Source organism: Lycorma delicatula, chromosome 3 (genome assembly GCF_047948215.1).
Source record: "Lycorma delicatula isolate Av1 chromosome 3, ASM4794821v1, whole genome shotgun sequence".
Taxonomy (NCBI): Eukaryota; Metazoa; Arthropoda; class Insecta; order Hemiptera; family Fulgoridae; genus Lycorma; species Lycorma delicatula.
Genome location: NC_134457.1, coordinates 85,108,243 through 85,132,949, shown reverse-complemented (window position 1 = coordinate 85,132,949; position 24,707 = coordinate 85,108,243). Strand labels below are relative to the sequence as shown.

At 29.7% G+C, this 24,707-nt stretch overlaps 1 protein-coding gene across 2 annotated transcripts in view; it reads right to left on the bottom strand.

Moving 5' to 3' along the window:
* Chd1 (chromodomain-helicase-DNA-binding protein 1) overlaps nt 1-24,707 on the bottom strand; it is a 122,905-nt gene that overhangs the window by 62,283 nt on the left and 35,915 nt on the right. The window contains exons 4-10 of one of the 2 annotated variants that reach the window (XM_075360112.1): nt 22,278-22,414; nt 21,848-22,069; nt 20,206-20,387; nt 8,961-9,130; nt 7,389-7,548; nt 4,281-4,516; nt 1,980-2,093 (exon numbers count right to left, since the gene is read on the bottom strand). In XM_075360112.1, the coding sequence (XP_075216227.1) occupies nt 1,980-2,093; nt 4,281-4,516; nt 7,389-7,548; nt 8,961-9,130; nt 20,206-20,387; nt 21,848-22,069; nt 22,278-22,414 (1,221 nt within the window). The remainder of the gene's footprint in view (nt 1-1,979; nt 2,094-4,280; nt 4,517-7,388; nt 7,549-8,960; nt 9,131-20,205; nt 20,388-21,847; nt 22,070-22,277; nt 22,415-24,707) is intronic. The other variant, XM_075360113.1, reaches the window with a different exon arrangement.

The following is a 24,707-nucleotide window of genomic DNA, read 5'->3' as shown; positions in this document are numbered from 1 at the left end:
AAAATGTTATAATGTGACAAATGATACTGAAAATAAGATCGGATCTTTATGGTCTAGCAATGAATATAGTTAAATTTTGCTAATAACAATTCTCAAATTTCAATGAAAATATTAGTAACAGAATCATTCTCCTCAATCCAATGATTCTTGAGTTTTAAGTAGATATTGTTATAAATAAATTCATCAATAAAGACATTCTGATTGTTATATATTTTTTTTTAGAACTGTACAAAAATTTATTTTCATTTAGAACACATTTCAGCACAACATCAAAAGATATAATAGCATGAAAGCAAAAAAAGTGATAGTTCAATAAGCCAGATGAAATACTACAAAACATTTATGTATACAAGTTTGTCACACTACAATTTAAACAAAATTACACAGAAAACCAGCAAACGCAAACATAACTAGGATTTAATAATTAAAAAATTCAGATATACTGTAAAAATATTATTGAATAAAAAATCTAATAAATGTTATTAATAATTTCATGTCCATATAATGAATTTTTTTTGTATTAGATTATTTTTATGTTCACTAGTGCTGACTTATTCACGTTAAATCTTGTCAACATCTCCATCATGAGCTCTAATACATCAATTCTATATTAAATTCTTTTAAACAATTAAAACTAGCAGAAAATACAGGGCAAGGGAGGAATATTTATTTTTTCATTAGTGGAATTACATGAATCCTTCACTACAACTTTTAGAACTTTTTTCTGTGCAACAAAAGCCTGTTTGTAACTAGCAGAATATTCCCAAAACTCATATGCAATACAAGTAAATGAAGCATAATGTATATAATTTTATGTTTATTCTAACCAACAAAAAAAAATTCTCAGCAACGTAACACTTAACTACGAACGAAGGTAATCTAATTTCTTAGCACAGTAGTATTTTCCAGAGTATTTTCAGCCCAGTACTGGAAATTTTGCTTATTCACAGCCACTGAGGTGAAAATGTCTCGTTACTACCAAAGAAAGCTGCCTCAAAAGTGATCTGTGCAAACATTTGCTTACACAAATTTTGGCAGTTAGCATAGTCTGTAGGAATCAGTTCCTGAGACATCATTATTCTGAAGAGTTGAAAATTCAAATCGAAATGCGTTCTCCTCAAACTGTAGTCTGACATCCCCAAGGCAACAGCATACCTCTAAGCAGAATGTTCTGACTGACTGCTCAATTGTTGCTCTCACTAGCTGCACATATTCTGGTGTTCTGATGGACATGTGTCAACCAAGTGTACCTCTTCTTAGTATGCTACCAGTTTCCTCCAGCTGCCTAACCCAAGGGCACAATTGTGTTCGTATTAGGAAACTGTATTGTTGCACAGAATGTTGAACTGTCACCGAAAAGCTCTTTTGTAGTGATCACAGATCAGTTGTTTTCAAAATATGTGCTCATAGCAAAGCCCGATGTACTCTGGTCCATACCATGTTCGCTACTGAAATGGCATCACCGACAGAACAGAGAGAGATCGCATGCACCTGCCTATCCTTACCACTGCCCAAGCATGACACCTCTTCTAACTGTTTACGCCTAGTCAGTTCTGCTGCATCCTGTACTAAATTAAGAAAAATAGGGGTCCTAATATTGAGTTATTTTACATTTTAAAACATACTGGTTAATAAAACTGAATTTTAAATAAATTTTACTTCAGAAACTTAGAGCTTTCAAAATTTCTATTAATAAATTATAAAAATTATTTTTGAATCATGTGCATTCAGCTTCATTAAAGATAATCATGGTTTATATAGTCAAAGGCCTTAGATAGATAAACTGGGGAATGTACACACTCGACCACCAGCTCAAAAATAGTACTGAAAAAACTTCATACAACGCAAGAGATTGAGATAGATAGAAAGAGAACTGCACTTTGTACAAAGATGATTAGATAAATAAATAATTACTAAACACATAATACATAAAGTACACCAGTAAAAATCAAAATAGCATATGAAAAAAAAATACTCACCTGAATTGTTTTCCCTAAACCCATTTCATCTGCAAGAATAACTGAATTCTCTTTACACCAAGAATGAACCAACCAATTGAGACCACTAATTTGGTAATCTCTTAACACCAAAACCTTAAAAAAATTGTAATATTCAATTAATAAATGAATTGAAAAATTTTTAAATTTAAATAAAAAAGGTTTAATTACAGCATTTAAAAACAGCATGCAATTTATTGTCAGTGTTTTAGATTATGGATAGTCCACGTAAGAAATCATGTTTTTTTTAATGAAAATCTATCTTTAATTATGTACAAGAATCAGTAAATCTTCAATTAGCCTTCTTTTGTTAAATTTTAATGGATTAGCCAAATTAAAGTCACTTTAAAAAAACTCATTACAGATCATTAATAAAAGTTTTCAAATGTAAATCTAAAAAGATTTTAAATTATTAAATTTGTCTGATTCAGTTCAGCCACTTTAAAATATAATCAATTCTGCTCTTTAGTTTAAATTTTCATAATTTTTCATAACATATGTTATCACAAAGAAAAACGTTCTTCACATCCCATGACATGGCAGTTATATAGCAGGGGATAATATTGGAGCTCATTAGATAAAATGAAAGATCCATTTTAATCTGGAAAACTTAACCACATATGGCAAAACTTTACTCTACCTTAACCATGTATTCAAATCTACAGCAAGCAATATCTTGATGCTTAGCTCTTAGTTGAAAGCAGTTGCCAACTGCTTTCAAATAAAAGAGTACACATAATGAAGTGACAGCATGGTTTGTGAAGATTGCCAGAATGCAAAGTGGATTAAACCATTTTGGGATTTAATCAGATTGTCAATTCCTTTTAATTCATAGGTTGCTAAGAATGCAGCAGAAATGTGTTTCAAAGAGCTAAGATAATGCAGTAACTGAAACACAATGGATAAGGTCATGATGGTTAAGTTTCTTAACCAGCCATTAATATACAATTAATGAACCAACTTAATTTGAAATCCATCAATGTTTATCACCATGACTAGATTTACCTTTCAAAAAAAATTACAAAAAATCTGTTGAAATTTCAGCCAAGTAGTGTCCATCTTCATGAAAGCAGACAATATAAGGTGATAATGCAATGGTATAAGTTGCCAGTGAGGAAACATACACTGATACATAGCATATATATCAATGATTTGAGGTCAAATGTAGTAAATATTTGTCATACCTGAACAACCATAGGAGCTGTATACAATGGGAATCTTCAGCAAAACGGTTTACCAAAACAACTGATAAACAAAAGAGACACAGGGTGAGTCAAGTAGTCACCACATGACTAATTTGGATTTATTAAGCGACAAGATGATCCCAATGCCCAAAAGAATACGCTTTTAAACATTCCCTTCATGCGGTGGTATTAAAAGTATTTGGAACTCAAAGAATACAAATGCCATCTTACTGGAAAAAATGTTTGAATTAATTGCTAATAAGTATGTTATAAGGTTAAAATGACTATGATTATAATAGCTTACAATAAATAATAAATGGTAAATGTAATTAACTTGAAAAATTTATTTTATAATTTCTATAAATTAATTCATAAACTGAAATATAACCAAAAAGATATATGGATAAGAAAATTAAATAAAAACTAATCATCAAGTTTTCTGCTAAGAAAGACAATCTTATATAGCAGAAACAAGACAGTTGGATAATAAAAAATTACAGAATTTAAAAAACTAAAAAAAAATTACCAAGTGTAAACTTTAATAAAATCCAGTAGTAATTTTATTAATTTTTTAAGGCTAACTATGCATAACTACATTTATTATAATGTGTTTTAAATAATAAAATTCAAATTAATGGAACAGGATTACAAATTAAAATAATGTATTAAGTATATTTTAATAACAATTGTAAATTAACATAATTTATTTTGGGCAATACCGCAAGGTAAAATTTTTATTTATTTTAATATTTTTTGTCTGTTCTATAATTCATTTACTTCCTAATTTATCATCACTGCAGTCCCAAACAAAACAAATTATCAACGTTTATACTTCTATTTTACCACTGGCATAACTTTTTAAAATAAAAACAATCCAAATAGCCGAGAATTAAAAATTTACTATTGAAATTGGGAGCAAATAAGAAAACATTAAGTTTGTATCAATCAAGTATAAAAGGATGAAATGAATTTGGCTTACACGGGTAATATAAATGGCATTTGTTTGTTTTTTTTTTAAGTTTTAATTTATCTATGCAGCATATAAATAATATTCCAATTTTAATTAATAATAAATGAAACATGCAAAAATGTACATTACCATTACCTGATCTCCTCCCATGTATTCAGGCTGGTCCACAATCTTTGTAAATTTGGGACGTGATTTTAATGCTCTGCAGTGTTTAGATGGAGTTCTTTTGGAATCTTCCCTTTCACGAAATTCTTTAATTTTCTTTGGCCATTTTCTTTCTATTAACCCTGCATCTTCCCATGTTGCTTCAGAGTATGGAAGAGATTCCCATTTTATGAAATATTCACTAGGTTCACTTCTGTAAGCTAAAAAAAAAATTAACTAAATTATTTTGAAGAATTTTAAACATTTATAATAATAATTCTCCACAGTGTTTATAAGATTCATAAAGTTCATATTCACAAAAACACAATACGGACACCAACCTTACACTTGTGAGTTTGTTGTTGCAGGATTCCTGGGAAGTCGGACATTTTACAGAGACTTTACTAGACAATATCATAACATGTAGATCATGCAACTTGTCCCCCCTCTGTATCAGTAGTTCGACTGACTATAGTGCAATAAACACGCCCAGTATATGTTAATTGTGGAACTCTGTCTTACTTTGCCAAAATGATTTTATTACTAATTTCCCCATGATATAGTATCAATCATTATTTTTTTTATATAGTATCTAGATTTTGTTAAACAGAAAATGTAGCTGATAGTAAATATTATAAGTGTTACCTTGATGACAGTTTGCGTATTTTCCAGGAAAGCTATTAACAAACATTTTCCATCAGAGTTGTTTACAAAAATATAAAAACTCAAAGAGATCTTCATACTTATTTTTGAGTAATGCATTTGAGAACCCTACATTAACAGGCGATTCAAATGTTTCATTTGAGGTGGCATACAACATGTTTTGAACAATACTTTTTATTAAAATGAAACTGTTTCATCTTTATGGATATGCACATTAACATCCAAAACACAAAGTATGGAGTTCTGAGAATCTTCATAGTTATTACAAAAGGTCATTGGATTCTAAGAAAGTTTGTGTTTGTTAAAACGAAAAGCAAAATTGCTGTTTACAAGATGATGCTACTTGCATTACTACAAATTAAACTATGGAGTTACATGAAATTTTCGACCATGTAAATCGATCCTGCGAATACGGCCTCCTTGTACCTCACCCCAAATTTTCATTTTTAAATAGCAATCTGAAAGATATTGTTTTCAAGAGCAACTCTCACATTATGGAAGAATTGATAGAAAATATTTATTGAAGACAGCATCCCTGCAATCAGTGCAGCAACTTTTATGGAAAATTCACGGTATATAAAGAAAGGAATTAACATCTGCATCAATCTTCAAGGTGGTAATTTGGAAAAGAAAATTAAAGATATAGTTTGGTTAACTTTCTGTATCACATAATTTAATTACTCTTATCATTAAATAAATATTTTGTAACATGTAGGTTGCAGGACTTTATGAACACCTGTGTATAAAAAAATTAAGTTTAATGCAATTTAACATTAAAAATGATAAACTAATATAACGAGAATTAAAATTTATAAAAACTGACAAATTTTAAAAACGTAAAAACAACTGTAATAATTTATTGATAATAATAAAACAGTAGATATAAATCCAAATTTCTACAAATGGGACTTAGTATTCATTTTTATTTCTTCTTTTAATGTCTTTGTTTTAATATGAACAGGAAATAAAATTACTACCTGAATGGAAAAAGTGACATGTAAAGATGATGTAAAACCTGCATCTAAAAAAAAGAAAAAATAGAATATAAGTAAATTGTTACTGAAAATAAGCTAAGACAGTCAGTCCAGTATCTGATAATTATAATTTATTTTATGTTATCCAATTAATTTTTTAAATTTTTGTTAAGTATACAAATAAGTTACTTTAATAGGTTAGGTATATTAGGTTACTTTATATGGATGTGAAACTTGGACGATCAGAGTACCTGAGAAGAAAAGATTAGAAGCTTTTGAAATGTGGTGCTATAGGAAAATGTTAAAAATCAGGTAAAGTGACAAATAAAGAGGTGTTGTGGCAAATAGATAAAGAAAGAAGCATTTGGAAAAATATAGCTAAAAGAAGAGACAGACTTATAGGACACATATTAAGGCATCCTGGAATAGTCGCTTTAATATTGGAGGAACAGGTAGAAGGAAAAAATTGTGTATGCAGGCAACGTTAGGAATATGTAAAACAAATTGTTAGGGTTTTAGGATGTAGGGGATAAACCGAAATGAAACGCGACTAGCACTAGATAGGGAATCTTGGAGAGCTGCATCAAACCAGTAATATTGGAGGGACAGGTAGAAGGAAAAAATTGTGTAGGCAGGCAACACGTTTGGAATATGTAAAACAAATTGTTAGGGATGTAGGATGTAGGGGTATACTGAAATGAAACGACTAGCACTAGATAGAGAATCTTGGAGAACTGCATCAAACCAGTCAAATGACTGAACACAAAAAAAAGTTAGGTATACTTTGAATATCAGAATGAGTTTGAGATATACATTGTTACACAATGATAATCTCACATTAAGCAATGATGAAGACAAAAAATAATTTTTTGTGTATAAAAAATTTGTAGGAAAAAATTACTCAAAAACATCTTTTCCAACAAAAATCATTGAAACCGATCAGTTTTTTTTTTGGGGGAAAGAAGGTGTATTTATGACCTAAAACTTTTTGCAGGCACTGGCAATAATGAATTGGTATAAATAACTACTTAATGATTTGGTGTATTATTAATTTTAATAAATGTATTACAGTTTCATTTTCATTTGCTTATTCTTTATCAGATTTAATTATAAAATCATAAGTTTACATTGATAAAAATGTAATAATGCTGATTTGACTTCTGTAATTATAGAAAGTGATTTTTATTTCTTATCCCACTCTTAATGTATATCCCTGACCATAACCTAGCATTGAAGTACTAGATCCTTTGGATTAAATTTATTATTGTTAAGGTTAAATTTTTACATTATTTTTATAATCAATAAATTAAAATGCATGAAAATAAAATTCCATTTGAAATACAAGCACAAGCTTACAGTTCAAAAGGTGCATTAATCATCCACATAAAATAAAACTGCAACTTTTAGCATTCAATTTTAGATGAAAATAACTTTAACAATTTTACTCTCTACTAACAAATTATTCTTTCGACGTGGTTGTAGCTCTTCAGCAATTCCTGTTGTAGCTCCAACTGACATTCATAATATTCTATATCTTCTGGAGTAGTGTGTTGCTTCCAGAATCTTATTTCCTCCTCTCGTTTTACAAAATTTTCTAGTTTCTTTAAGCCTTTTGCCTGTAAAATAAAGTAACAGAAAATATAAATTATTAAACATGCCACAGTTTACTCACAAGAAATTTTTCATTTCTCTTAATAAAGAACTAAATTTATACACATTAGAGTAACATTTATTACTTTATTTTATTACTTTATTACTTCCTTAATAAAAACTAATTACTTTTAACTAAATGATTATTACAATTATCTATAATACGAATGGCCTATTTATATTTAAGCCTTACAGCAAGAAGGTAAAAGAAAGTGGTTGCTACAATCTGCTAAAAAATAATTAGAATAACATGCTATTAAACATATTTTGTAGTTTTACAATAAATAATAATTTCAAACTTTATAATAATCCAAACTGGTCAATAACCCATCAACCTATGTGATGTAGTAGTGTCCAAACCATTTGTCCAGAAGGTTCCTGCCTTGAATTCCAATTATTAAAAAAAAAAATATATATATATATAAACTCACATTTATTATTTTACTAAAATTAATCTTTTTCACATTATTCCTCTGTTCTTTTAATTTGTTTGTTTATTAATACATTTTGTATTTTTAATTTTTTGGATATTGTAGCTGATAATAGTATGTAATTGTCCCTTATCTGTAGGATTCATTCTTTTGGAATTTTTTTTCAGAATCTACAACCATATTCTTAATAATTTTAATTTTATTATTATCAATTAAGTTGAATTTAAATGAATTAGTGATGATTAATTTTTCATCATTAAAATTGATATTTGTTAAGTTTAAAAATTTATTACTTATATTATCTGAATTTTTTAAGAATGTATAACATTTATTAGGTTTTTAAATTTATTTCAATTATTATTAACCTTTTCAGATCATTTAGTCTTGGAACTGGTTATGTACTGCGTCAGTTTTAAAACGCTGTAACAAAATCATTTTATATGACATCTAAATCAGTTATTTTGTTTTATATTCACAAAGGAATCAGTTTTATTACACAATTTGAACGAAGTGTAAGAGTTGGGATAAAACCATGTTTTAAAACGATACAGTAGAAGAGTTCTGATTTTGTATTGTCGTCCAAGCATACAATTGTTTAATTTAGTTCCCAGCCACTCATTCTACAGCATTGGGCTATGCTTCAATATTGAACACTTAGTTGTATTTTACGCCAAAAGGATCCTCTATCCAGTTATATAGAGATAGTGGTTAATGCTGTTAAAGCATTTGGTGTCACCAAATTATGGGTTCTCAGACAGAGAAGCAAATTCAATTTTTGCTAAAATTTAGTAAATTAAGCAGTGTCTAAATAAGATTTAAAAAAAAATGTTATGAATATATATATAAATAAAGTTAAAATAATATATAATCTATATATTTGAGAGATATTATTACACAAAAATTAGAAAAAGCAAAATGTTAATAAATTTTAAAACTTGGCAATGTACCTTTTGGTCCTTAAGTGACTGTTCTGATTCCCATGTATTATGTATATGTGACCATCCTTTCCATTTAATAAGATATTGCATTTCTGTAATTTCCAAATCATTAGCATCACAGTCTTCATTAAGATCACCATTTTCTTCAACAGCATACAATGTAGTTGCGTTTCCAACCACTATAAAATAAATATATACAGTAAATTCTGCCATTTAACATTAATTTTTAAATAAAAAATGGTTAGCCTGAAATAAATTCTGCCACATTACAATACTTTATATATATTTAAAAAAATATAAATATTTTTAATTCTATGAACATAAACCACCAACAGAATATTGAGATAAGACATACGACGATCTTTCAAAAGTCCTTCAAAAAAGATACAAAAACACATTATTTAGTATAATTTTTTTTTATTTTTCAACATTATCTCCTTTTAACTCTATATACTTCTCTACGCGTTTCTCGAACTTTTTTAAACCATCCAAAAAGTAGGATTTCAGAAGGTCCTCAAAATAAGCATCTGTTTGGGTGATGAACTGCTTGTTCGACGTGAACTGTTGCCTGCCAAGCCATTTTTTCAAGTTTGGAAATAAATAAAAAAAATCACTGGAAGTCAAATCTGGTGAATACAGTGGATGTTTTAAATTTAAACTTTAATTCTATAATTCTGACCATCTGAACTGTGCATGTGTGCACCCATGCATTGTCTTGATGGAAAGGATCTTTTTCTTTTTCAAATGAGGACTTTTTTCTTGATTTCTTCACTCAACTGGTGCAATAATGACGCATAATACTCTCCAATTATTGTTTGTCCTTTTTCCAAGAAATCAGTGTAGACGATACTGTATGCACTCCAAAAAATCGTGACAATCACCTTGCCGGCTGATTTCACTGTTCGCCTTCAAAAACCCATTGTTCCTTTGTCTCTGGAGTGCAGAAGTGTATCCACGTTTTGTCCACAGTTATGTATCGATGCAGGAACTTGTCAGGACTGCGACCAAAAAGCACCAAAACATCCTCAGAGTCGACCACACGATTGCGTTTATTCTCCACTGAGAGCAAACACGGCACCCATCTTGCCAACATTTTTTTCACACCCAATTTTTTGTGCAAACTTGATAACACTGTACCCTGTGATATCCTGTGGCCTCAACTATTTTGTGCACTTTGATTCATCGATCACTCAAAACCATTATGGTGAATTTTGTCAATCATTTCAGGGGTGGTCACTTCCACTGGATGTCCTGAACAATGTTCATCTTTTGCGGATGTACGGCCACATTTAATCTCATTTATTACCCAATTGTAAACAGTTGCAAATACAGGAGCAGATGTGCTATGAACTTCATCCAACTCAGCTTTGATCTCTTTCGGTGTTAGGACTTTTAAATATAAATGTTTAATCACCACTTGAAAGTCACTTTTTTCCATTTTTCTAAATAAACAATAGCTTGTTGCTTCAATCGACTATGACAATGAAACCACGCGTGATGGATACAGCTGAAACTTTAACTGCACTCTAGCGACAAAAGACGCTTACTAAAAGCAAACCATTTTCTATACTAAGAGTGCCAGCTCTTGGATTTTCTAAGGACTTATTGAACGACCCTTGTATCTTACCTACATCCTCAGTCATGACTGAATCATTTAATTAAATTACTAAAATCATTGTTTGATTTAAAAGGTAAACCAAAAAAAAGATAAAGGTAAACCATTTGGTTTATTTAAGTAATATAGTATATATTTTTAATTTTTTTATATTTTAATGTCTTTAGGTTACTTAAAATTTAGTTAAATAAATTCAATGACTGAGGATGTGGGATTTGGGATCCTGGAAAAGTACTATCATGATAAATTAAGGAAAGATATGTTTTATCTCAATATTCTGTACTAGATGGTTTATATTATATACCACCTAATATAGGTGGTTAATAGAATTCAAATATAATTTAACAGGTCAGTAAAGATTAATTTCAATAAAATAATATATCAAATTACATACTTTATGATTGAAGAATTAAATTAAAGCTGAAATTACATTTGCTATGTTTTCTCAGGTTTACTAAAACCCTGGATCTTTCCATATTATCACTCTTTTGTTCTTGAGTTCAATTTTTATGTTTCTGTTATTTATTTACTCTATTTTTATTTAAAGTTAATATAACACAATTTTTTAAAGTTTACTAATGTTAATATAGTGTATTCCTAGATTTGTGTCTGTAGCGGACTTGAGTTATACCATTATTTTGGCACCATATCTGATACCTATTCAGCTGATAATACTGTACGATTATTGATATCCACTCTGAACAAAAGACCGCAAAAAAAGTCCATAAGTAGTATGGAAAAACACATCATTTTAAATGTTCATGAAAGCGAATTACAGAGTAATCCAATGGCGTTATTAATAAAACTGCTATCTTAACTGAAAGTTGTGTTGCTTCAGTATAAAATGTGATTCGCGAGTATATATTTACTAATGGATCATGGTTTCATAAGAAAACAGAACCTTGAAGATCAATTGAATTTGATAAAAGAGATTCGTAAAAAAGTACACAAATTTCATTTTCAAAATGAATTGTCTACAATAGACAAAGTGTTACAAGTTTTATATGACGGTAACGCTCTACCAGATTTCCAAAGATAACATTTTATGAATTGTTAGAAAGTAAGAAATCTTAAATATGAAAAAATGGATCAAGAAAGTGCTTTAATTCACAAGGAATATATAGTATATGGGGAAGACATTATTACTACATTGAAATAAATGAAATGAGGCAAAATAAGGCTGTAGAATACATTATATGGATAAAACTTGAACCAACAAAGGCAACATGAAAAGTTTTGTTTGGAAAGATACAAGGTGTGAATTCATCTAAAGAAGCCTTTCTCTGTAGCTTATCAACCAGTAGTAAGGCTACATTGGGTAAAGGTAAGGCATTCATAATTAAGCAAATCGGCAGTGATACCAGGTCAATGGTGGTCTCTGGATTTCTGAATCTAAACCTACAGGAGATTATCATAACTATACAAACAGCATTTCTTTTGAGAAATGGTTTAGTGATGTGTTATCTCTTCTGGAAGATAATTCGGTTATTGTCTTGGGCAACATCCCTTATCATGACTCAGAAAAAGAAATGATATCAAAATGTGGCTTACTTTAAAAGGAGTTATTTTTTGAAGAGGATGAATTTAAGATCCAATTACTGCAAGGGTTTTATGTGTTGAAAGTAATTTTAAAATGTATAAAATTGTAGAGTTTTATTAAATGTATAAAATGTAACAAAATCCAGGGGACAAAATCATGCTTTGATTACTGCCCTATCATTATGAACTCAACCCAATTGAGCTAATTTGGGGACATCCCAACCCCATAGAGGAAGACACCTGGCTAGTGACGTTCCAGTCGCCACACCCCCCCCCCCCCGTTCCAAATTTGGGGGTAAATCAAAAGTTATAATGCGTCAGGAAATACTACTTTTAAGATATCTGATGTTAAAATTTTATTCTTAAAAGCATCACTAAAACAAGCCAGTACGAATGGAAAAACTGGATAAAACATGCAATGGATACTGTTGAACCAATAAGTCAATAAGTTGTGTACAATAAGTGTAATTATTGAGAATTGGATAAAATATTAAAAAATAAAATTGAGCCTCTAATTTTATCTATTAATACTGACAGTATTATGGATTTTTCGCAATCAGATGTTGAACACTGAACTGAATTTATTATTTGTTTATTATCATACAAATTTAATCTAAAATATTAGTGAACTTTCACAGTAAGTAAACAATTGAAAATTTCATAACTCTTAAAAAAGCTCAAGAAAAATACGTAACAATTTTAATGAATAAAAAAATAACTTGTGTCCTTATGTATGCATGTAAGAAGTTACACTTTTTTGGCGTGAATAAAAAAATAATTTTTTTACGCATTCAAACAAATTTAAATAGAGTCAAACGATCAATAGACAACACTAAATGCCATGAATAAAAGTTAACATGAATAACTCTTATGTATTGAAGTATTCGTTACCATATAAAACAAAGCTCATCGAATATATTTTGATTAGTTTAGTTACATTAATTCTTTGAGTAACGATTGAAATGGTATGAGGATTATCAGCAGCTTATGATATGAAAAATATGATACAAATAGTTTTATTTTATAAGCGTATTTTATCAAAAATTTTGTTTTTTGTAAATTTAAAATTATTTTTGCAAAATCCAGAATTTATCTGATGTGTGCTATTTTCTGTCATTAAAAAATATAATTTAACTCATAAAAAAATAATACTTAAATATACGCTGCAATATAAATAGAGTTTTACGAATATGAACAACAATATTCACAGTTTAAAATATCCATCTTCAGAAATCCGTGTATATAAATATATATTTATTACGACTCAATATCCGTTTATTATGTTTATCCAATATTATGTTTACAAAACAGTCAGTAATTCAATTGCATTGAATGACTGACTGAATCAGACACTACATGCAGGTGCGTGCAAACTGATCCACTTGGGCCTGCGCAAATCTTCATGGTATGTTATATCGGCATGTGCAATTCCCGTAACTTGTTGAAAATACAATCAGTTTCTCTTAACGCACCAAAAGAAGATTAATTTCAATAAAATACTCATGGTTTATCAGATGTGCCAAACAAGGTAAGAAATATTTATTGATCATTTAAGGTGTCTGAATTTATTTAAATTTAAAATATATGTATAATTTTTAAAAAATATAAGATGCATGGTTACTGAACACTTATACATTCAATCTGTTTATCGCTATAAACTGAATTAGGTATACATTTAGAGATCTTACAGAGATCTCTGCTTCATCAGAATGTAAAAGGGTCAATCCATTTGAAGTGACATCAAGCGTGATTGCTTGACCAATTCAAAAAAAAATTGAAACTTATCCACTTGTTTCTACATGTCTCAGGGCCGTAAAACTATTTTTTTTTTTATTTAAGCAGTTTACATGTGGCAGCCATTTTTGTGATTATAAAGGTTTACGGAAAAAGTCACAACTAAAAAAATATTAGTCCTGGAAGGATGAAACAAAAAGCAATTTATTCATATTTTCTCTCAAGGTAAAAGATTGGTCTAGTGGTTTATTTACCTATCTCTCTTCTGTCTATGTGAAAATTACCAATAAATTTAAACATGAAAAACTGTGAAATTCACTTATGGTAATTTTTTTCAAGAGGCAGGGATGGCAAACATAGTTTGAATTATTTTTTTAGATTAGGTATATGTTAGTAATTTTATCATAAATAATATTAATGGTAATATACTTACCCCTAAATTTTTATGAATTTTTGAAAACTAATTTTTTTTTTAAATTCAAATTTTGGCTTCAAATAACCTCTGATGGGGTGGGCTGGTGATAAAAATCTCAAATTTGCACAACTTTCAGTGTTTTTTTAATGTTTATGGCAAAGAAAAACATTTCTTGTGTATTGGACTAATAAGAGTTATAACCCCTCAAAAATCATGAAAAACTTGTTAAAAGCGATACCATTTTGACCCACTAAATAAGTGCTCCAAAGGGGGTTTCTTGTCTTCTTGGCATTTTATTATTTTTATACTTATTACTGCAGTTAAAATAAAAACTTGTTGGAACCATTTGACTGCAGTGTTCAAATTATATGAAGTGCTTTAAGTCATTTCCAGTAGTCAGGAAAATTAATGTTGCAACATGTTCATTTATTGCATCATTTAGCTTTGCAGTTACAGACTGGTCAGTCTGACATTAGTCAGTGAGCTGTTCACATCTTTACAGTGCCTCAAATTTCATCCGGTGTTTATAAGTGTTTATTAAATAAATAAATTTTACTTAATATTATATTTGCAAATATTAAAATTAGTTAAATTCTTACTCTATTTTCAAGTAATTTCACATAAAACAATGGAAGAACAATGGAATTCATGTGAATGAAGAGTGTCATAAAACAGTTTTCTTTTTTTTTGTTGTCTTTAGTCATTTGACTGATTTGATACAACTCTCCAAGATTCCCTATCTAGTGCCAGTAGTTTCATATCGGTATATCCCCTACATCCTATATCCCTAACAAAACAATTTGTTTTATACATTCCAAATGTTGCCTGCCTGCACAATTTTTTCCTTCTACCTGTCCCTCCAATATTAAAGCGACTATTCCAGGATGCCTTAATATGTGTCCTATAAGTCTGTCTCTTCTTTTAGCTATATTTTTCCAAATGCTTCTTTCTTCATCTATTTGCCACAAAACCTCTTTACTTGTCACTTTATCCACCCATCTGATTTTTAACAGTTTCCTATAGCACCACATTTCAAAAGCTTCTAATGTTTTCTTCTCAGGTACTCCGATCCTCCAAGTTTCACTTCCATATAAAGCTACGATCCAAACATATACTTTCAAAAATGTTTTCCTGAAGTTTAGAAATATAATTTGTTTTCATCAAAAATTAATTTAATTTCTTGACTGAAGGCTTGTTTCTCCTGTGCTATTCAGCATTTTATATTGCTCCTGATTCGTTCATCTTTAGTAATTCTACTTCCCAAATAAAAAATTCTTCTACCTCCATAATCTTTTCTCTTCCTATTTTTATATTCAGTGGTCCATCTACATTATTTCTACTACATTTCATTACTTTTGTTTAGTTCTTGTTTATTTTCATGCGTTAGTTCTTTTGTAGGACTTCATCCATACCATTCATTGTTTCTTCTAAATTTTTTTTTACTATCAGCTATAATTACTATATCATCAACAAATTGTAACATCTTTATCTTTTCACCTTGTAGTGTTACTCCAGATCTAAATTGTTGTTTAACAACATTAACTATTAGTTCTATGTAAAGATTAAAAATTATCGGGGTTAGGGAACATCCTTATTGGACTCCCTTTATTACGGCTTCTTTCTTATGCTCTTCAATTATTACTGTTCCTGATCGGTTCTGGTAAATGTTAGCAATTGTTCTTCGATCTCTGTACTTGAACCCTAATTTTTTTAAAATGCTGAACATTTTATTCCAGTCTACTATCAAATGCCTTTTCTAAGTCTATAAATGCCATGTATGTTGCTTTGTTTTTCTTTAATTTTCCTTCTACTATTAATTAATATTAGCACTAAAATTGCTTCTCTTGTCCCTATAAATTTCCTGAAACAATCTGGTCTTCTACAAACACTTCTTCCACCCTCCTCTTAATTCTGTACAGAATTCTAGTTAAAATTTCTGATGCATGTGTAGGTAAGCTAATTTGTTCTATATTATTCATATTTATCTGCTTCTGCTTTCTTTGGTTTCATGACTATAACACTCTTTTTGAAGTCTGATGGAACTTTCCCTTTTTAGTAAATATTACACACCAGTTTGTATATTCTACTATTGCTTCCTCACCTGCACTGCGCAATAATTCTGCAGGTATTCCATCTTTTCCAGGTGTCTTTCTGTCATTCAAATCTTTTAATGCTCTCTTACATTCATATCTCAATATTGTTTCTAATTCATTTCCTCCATATAACTCTTCAATATATTCCACTCACTACCGACCTTTCCTTTCGTATTACAAATCAGTGTACCATCTTTATTTAACACATTATTAGATTTTAATTTATGTACCATAAAATTTTCCTTAACTTTCCTGTATGCTCTGTCCATTTCTCTTTCCACTTCTGAACACTTTTCTTTAATACTCTTCTTTTGCTAGTTTGTACATCCTGTTTATAGTATTTCTTAATTATCGATATTTCCTTTTACTTTCTTCATCACTGGCATTCTTCTATTTCTACATTCATCCATCAGCTGCAATATATCCTCTGTAATCCAAGGATTTCTACCACTTCACTTCTGTTGACCTAAGAATTTCCTTTTTAACATTCTCCCACTCTTCTTCTACATTTTCTATATTATATTTTTTTACTCAGATCTCTTGCAATGTCCTCCTCAAAAATCTTCTTTTGCTCCTCTTCCTCTAGCTTCTCTAAATTCTACTGATTCATCTGACAACTTTTCTTCAAGATTTTAAACCCCAATCTACATTCCATTATCACTAAATTATGGTCGCTATCAATGTAAGCTCCAGGGTAAGCTTTGCAGTTGATGAGTTGATTTCTAAATCTTTGTTTAACTATGATATAATCTATCTCATACCTTCCAGTATCACCTGACTTTTTCCATGTGTATATTCTTCTATTAAGATCAACTGGGTGTTGGCAATTACTAAATTATATTTTGTGCATAACTCTATAGGTCGGTCCCCTGTTTTATTCCTTTAACCCTGCCCGTATTCACCCACTATATTTCCTTCCTTGCCTTTTCCAATGCTTGCATTCCAATCTCCAAATATTATTAAATTTTCTTCCCCTTTTATGTGTTTAATTGCTTTGTCAATTTCTTCATATACATTCTAGCTCATCATCATCATGGGCACATTTGTAGGCTTATAGACGTTAACAATCCTTATCGGCTTAGGTTTTGATTTTATCCTTATTACAATGATTCTGTCGCTATGCATTTTGAAATAATCTACTCTCTTCCCTATCTTCTTGTTCATTATAAAACCTACTCCTGCCTGCCCTTTATTTGAAACTGTGTTAATTATTCCAAAATCACCTGACCAAAAGTCGTTTTCCTCTTCCCATCGAACCTTGCTCTAATTCTTTCTACATCTACATTTAATCTATCCATTACCCTCTCTTTAAATTTACTAACCTACCAACCTTTTTTAGACTTCTAACATTCCATGCTCCAACTCACAGAATGTTATTTTTTAATTTTCTGGTGACTCCTTCCTTGGTAGTCCCCACATGGAGATCTGAATGAAGGACTAGTATACCTTCGAAATATTTTACCAATCTTTGTTACTTGAAAATACTTTAAAATGGTTACATTTTCTTGTAAAAAAAGCAGCTGTAATTTTCCATCGCTTTCAGCTGCGCAGTAATCAGAAGATTGAGTGATGTTGATATGGGGTTTAAGTCATCTTGACCTAAACGGACGACTTAACAAATACTGAAAGAGCTGCTGCCCTCTTTCAGGAATCATTCCTTAGTCTGGCTCTCAACAGATACCTCTCTGATATGGTTGCACCTTTGGTCCAGCCACTCTGTATCACCGAGTACTCAACCTTCCTCACCATCAGCAGTCTCATTATTCATAGAGGGGTAAAACAGTGTATGGTAAAGTTCCAATAGGACTCATTAAGATTTGTGAATTTAGTGACAAAAACAAACAACTTTTTCTTTTTTACATGTTAATTCAGATGTAACTAGTGTTTGTAAATATCATTAAAAAAATAGTTAAGAAAAATTAATACAAATTACATTAGAGCAAGTTCTTAAAGAACACATTTTTATAAATTTAAGTTTAGTTCGTGGAAAGTCTCTTTGTGTCAACTGTTTCAAAAGAATTTTTTCTCAGCAGAACAAAGAACTATGAATATGCAATATAATACCCACGTCACAATACTGAACCAATTGGATGCTGCTTGTAGCATTTTGGGTGTATCACCTACATCAAAATTGAAAAAATTAAGTACAGATCAAAGGCAAACAGCATTAAAATTTAAAATAAATAAGGAATATGAAAAATAATTAACTTTCATTGCTACAAAAGTGCAAAGAAGACAAGAAACCTCCTTGGAGCACTTATTTAGTAAGTCAAAATGATTTTTCATAATTTTTGAGAGGTTATAACTTTTTTATTAGTACAATACACATGAAACTTTTTTTTGCCATAAACATCTACAAAAACACTGTAAGTTGTGTAAATTTGAGATTTTTATCACCAGCGCCATCAGAGTTATTTGAAGCCAAAATTTGAATTTTAAAAAAAATTAATTTTTGAAATATTATAAAAATTTAGGGGTAGTATATCACCATTAATATTATTTATGGTAACACTAACATATACCTACATATAAAAAAATAATTCAAACTGAGTATACCATCTCTGCATCTTGAAAAAAAATGACCAAAAGTGAAATTTCACTGTTTTTCATGTTCAAATTTATTAGTAATTTTCTCATAGAAAGAAGAGGGATAGGTAAATAAACCACTAGAGCAGTCTTTTACCTTGAGAAAATATGAATGAATTGTTTTTTGTTTCATCCTTCCAGAACCAATAGCTTTTTAGCTATGATTTTTTCAATAAATCCTTACAATCACAAAAACAGGTATGCGCACTGTAACAAAAATTTCTGCTGCAGGTAAACTGCTTAAATAAAAGATAAACAAATAAATAAATAATTTTAATGTCTCGAGACGTAGGAATCAAGTGGATAAGTTTCAATTTTTTTTTAATTCGTCAAGCAACCAGCTAATGTTTTTTTGGGACACTTCAAATTGATTGATCTAAAAGGAGAAATAAAAATAATAATATGGGAAAATAAAAATAAAATATGGTAAGAAGTATGCTTACCATCTCAATCGTTGATATAAATATTATCAAATAAATATATTTTTTAATCTGCGACTGAGGTAGTAAACAAGATTTAACATTTTCTAACCTATGCTTTTGAATCCTAATTCCCATATAAAAATTCTGACAAAGAAGAAATCGCTGTAAAATCTCTCTCTATTTGTAGAGCAAAAGAAAAAATACCCATCAAGCAGAAAGTGAAAAAACTCATGTTTAAAGTAATTATATTTGACTGCTAGGATGCAAATTGCTGAACTATCAATTAACAATCAAGCACCTACATTCATATATTCATACACTGCATTTCTTCTGGCTTTGCTTTAGCAGTAATATATTGGTTTGTTTGATGGGAAAAATGAAACCTGAACTTACTTAAAAATGGTTATCTGCAACATAGGTTTATTTGAGTTACTTTAAAAACAATAAAAACAACTAGACATAATTGCCATAAATATACCGAATCTAATCTCGTAACAATTCTAGCCCCCCCACCCAAAAAAAACAAATGAAAAATAACAGAACAATCTTCATCACCATATTCATTCTCTTTGTATTTTCCTTGATTCAATATTAATTAAAAACATAAAACTCAATACAACTATTGCAGTTTTTTCTTCTGTATATTATTATAATCATCAAACATTATAAATTTACTATAAAACATAAAGAGTTTTTGGTTAAAAACAAGAGAAAAGCAGAAGGATTTGAGTTATATTTCTTCATTTATGAGAAAATATTTGAAAATATTTTCAAGTATATTTATTCAACTAGATAAACTACATGCAAATTTTTTTGATGAAGTAACAGAAAGAAATGTTAATCAACTAACCTCCTTTTTTGCCACGTCGTTGAGCAAGAACTTTTTCAATAGTCTCAGCAGTATCCACTTCTGCAGGTACTTCAGCAGTTTCCTGCCATGATGCATTTCCTTCACCTTCTTCTTCACTAGCATCTTCACTTTCAGAATCTTCTTTATAACTGACCTGTGCATTACCTCTTCTTGACTTTGACCTTAATAAATTCAAATAATGAAGTATAAATGATTTTGGTGTACAAATTTTCAAGACTATTATTTATCAACTTAATTACTGCACTGCATGCAGTTAAGGAAACTATTTAAGTAAATACGGAATATAGAGTTAAATACACAAAAACATACACTTGCATGCTAAGATTTTTGAACAATCTGATAAGATAATATATTTTAAAAATAAAAAAAAAACAACTGCACAAAATATAGAAATTGTACACCATGAGACTAAATTTAAAAAATAATCTTTACAAACATCTGAGATTTATAGGATCAAACCAAGCAATAATTTTAATTTGATCTAATTGAGTGGTTTATTTAAATACGCACTACTTCCATGGATAGAAGTAGAATCTCGTTCATTGTTTCTTTAATGAAATTTGATAAAAATTTCATTAAAAGATTTATAATACATTTAAAGATACCGAATTAACGATTCAAATGTTAATACAGGAAAAAGGTAGTAAGAGTTTTATTTAATGAGTAGTATACAAATTAAAGTACAATGTGAAAATTATACATTTATTGGAAGCTGCACAAACAACAAGACTGAGAAAAAAACAAAGGATAAACTTTTGTTCATAGTTATATGAGAAAATCATTATTAATAATTGAAATTTGTTGATTAGTTACTGAAAAATTCCAATTTTTCCAATGAAAATGACCAGAATCTAGATAGGCGTGACTCCAAATTTTAGTCTGGCCTTCAAAGTGTATGATCAGACCAAAGTGCACTTTTACGACTTCCAGACTTGAAAATGCTAGCAATATTTTGTAGGACAAAGACTGCTGTTTGATTACACCATTGTATGCTAAGACATTAGAACAGTCCAAGTTCTGCAGTGCTTCAAGACTGGGTTCATCAAGATAGATCAACATTATTAAGAGTGAAATGAGAGGCAATATTAACATTAAAGTGGAAAGGAATTTGTGTTTCTTGTTAAGATAGTATTTCACAAATTGATACTAATCCTGCACTCACCAGATCTTGTTTGCAAAGTTCTTTAGTCTCGTTCGCTAGGTCAAATAGCACTTAAAATGAAAAAAGAGTTATTGGCTGTTTCTGAACATGATATCTGAAAATGCTTTGAACAGCAGATCCGCACTGAGTATTTCTCTGTATTGCTGATACAGAGAAATTGTAAGCGTTAAGATTCAAAAGGTAACTAAACATAAAAGAGATTAACAAATCTACAACTCCTTTAAGTCAAATCAACTAAATACTATATGATTACAAATACAAACTAAGTACATTTTGTTAGATCAGTTTTATTAAACTGATCACTTTACTGTTATAATTTGAGTAGTGAAGTTTAACAACATGGTCTCAGAACAGGGTCAACCTAAGAATGCACAAGCTGTAACTTGTCCAAATGTTGATAGAATAAACATAAAAATACAATTTTAAATTAGTTTAACAAATTAAAAAATTAAATCCTACCTTCTGCTACTTTCATCATCACTCTCGTAACTAGACTCTGAAGAATCAGAATATTTTGATCGATGTTTAGGAGCTTTTCGCTGCACACGTCTTGGAGGATTCTTTGAAGAATGTGATGATGAAGTTACTTTACGTGCTCCAGGAGGCTTACTACGAGGTGCTAATTCTTTATCGGTTGAGCTGTCGTAGTCTGACTCAGAGTCTGAATTTGAATTCCAAGTACTAAACAACAAAAAGTAAAACTAAGTACAGATAAAATAAAATTAAGATTAATGCTTCTTTTATTTGATAATAAAACAAAGACTGATTCTGATTAACATAAAATGTAACATAATTGGAATATTAATAATGAAATAAATCATACAAAGAACTGGTGTCAAGCAAAAAAAATACAAACATTCAACTGTAATAACTTTTACATTTATCTTACCTTTTAGGTGATTTAATTGGACTTTTCTTCTTTCCCTTATCACTCGAGTCACTTTCTGCAACTTTAAGTCTTTCTGGCTCTTTTCTGGATCGTCCAGATCTTCTTATACCATAAACATCAGGATTTTTTTCCCAACACTAAAAAAAAAAGCACCAAAGAATATGCAGTTAAAAATATGATGCAGAGCTATATGCCACTTGATGCAAAAAGATTCATACAAAAGTTTTTGTGGAATAAATTTACAACTTGTATGAATATTTATATTTAGTACAGTTTAGTGTACTATAAATATTAATAGATCAAAAAATAATTTTGCAAACAATTTTATAAGTAACAATTTAATTACCAGAATATCCAAGAGAAATGTCAGAATGGAAGTTACAATATTTTAAATATTGTAACTAAAATATAAATTTAATTTTCATTAAAGTTAATTTAACATTAAAATATGAAATGTTTTAGCTTTATATAGCTTATCCACGCCGAATTGGCATAAATCTGATGAACAACATAGCTGTATATCTTGCTGCCTAATGAGCATGGGTTTATAACACTACTCAAATTAAAGATAGTATGTATATGGTAAGACTTGTTTATTCCAATCAATGAACAAATTCACATCTAATATTTATTAGTTACTTATTTAATCTTGAATTTATATATTATTAAATTAATAATTTATTTCTTTATTCGATACTGAAATAGATATTTGATACAATATTATGCAGACTAATCACCTGTTACTGATTAGTGTTTAGGTCTAAATGTATTTATTTATAGTTTTATAAATGTATAAAATATCCAAGTCAAACATGCACAAGATTGGTGTCTACTGTTTATGCTACGTTCTTTGCCTTTGTTCTGAGAGTGATGAACAACAGTACGCTTAGCTTAGGCTATGAGTCACACATAAGAAAAATTTCTTTATTCAGGTTTGTGTCAATAATAACTGAACGATGTGTCATTCAAATGAAACATTAAATCTCTATTTATACAAACCATTCCTGATTCATTCAGAGACTAACTGGTTTTTTGTAAGTGATTCCACTCTAATTTATACTATATTTGCAGTTAAAACTTGTCCAGTTAATTGTGTGTATCTGAAGAGTTTAAGGTTATTGTCCGATTATAGTGTTCTTTGAGTTTCAATTCTTGAAAGTAGTTGGAAGTCTTTAAGAGAAATTTTAAAAGTAATTTATTCGCGTTAAATTACTAAATTCTTATCAGCTCTATTCTTATGGTAGTGAATTGATTTTATTATTTTGCATATTATGTCTAATTTATATGGAAAAATCATTCACCATCAAGGGAAATAAATTATACACAACGTTTTTAATTACATGGCAGGAGAAGCTGCAGTTGGAATGTTTGTTTAAAAACAAAAAGAACTGTTTAACAAATTACTGGTGAAAATAGCTTTGGAAAATAATTCATTTCTCTTTCCAAAGGAATGGGGTATTCATGTCTGCATCCCACTCTTTAGGCCATTCATCACACATATGAAAAAATTGGCAAAAACATCAAATTTTAAATTTGAAGCTATGATTTTCATATAATCTTACATAAAGCCACCATCAAAACTTGTTATCAAATCCATTCTGAGATGCTGTCCTAAAATTATTTTTTACCTTTTAGTGCATTTTATTTAACAGTGGTGTTTTAACATTTTTTTACATATTTTTTATTTTATACTTTGTGCATTTAAGAGTGGTTTTTAAAACTGTTTTTTATATATTTTTTATTTTCTACTTTTTACTCTTCATAAGTTTATACTTTACACTAGCACATAGGTTTGAGAGTATTTAGCGAAAGATCAGATCGGTATGTTTTACTGTGGGCAAGTGCAATCAAAACTTAGGACTAAATAATTTTAATTTCCGGATAACCAAGATCCGATCGATCAAGAGTGTACTCGGTGCATTAAATGGTTAGCACTCAACCTGCTGATACATACGCCATTTGAATCATGAAAATTGGATGAGCGGTTGCCAAGATACCATCCAACCCCCTCACAAAGTTTCTGAACGGCACCCCAGGGGCACTTGAAAATATTATCATCTGATGGTTACCATTGGGAGTGGATGGGGTATCAATGAGGGGGAGGGGCGCCGAAAAATTTTTTCAGAGCGCTAGGACCAACTGTTTTTGGAATATTTGCGGATTTTCGTCCAAAAATTTGGATCTGGTTATAAAGTACTAAATTTTCCCAAAACCTCGATCGCTACTGTAGAGAATTTCTAGCAGCAATTGTATGCCCTAATATATATATCACTTAAAATTTGTAAGAAAATATGCATATAAACGAGGTTGCATAAGTTCAAGGGGCATTTTTTTCACATAGCAATCTAGGGGAATCTTAGCGACTTGATAAGTTGCTAAAATGTGTTGTCATCAGGAACAAACCTGAATGGAAAATTTCAGAATGAATGG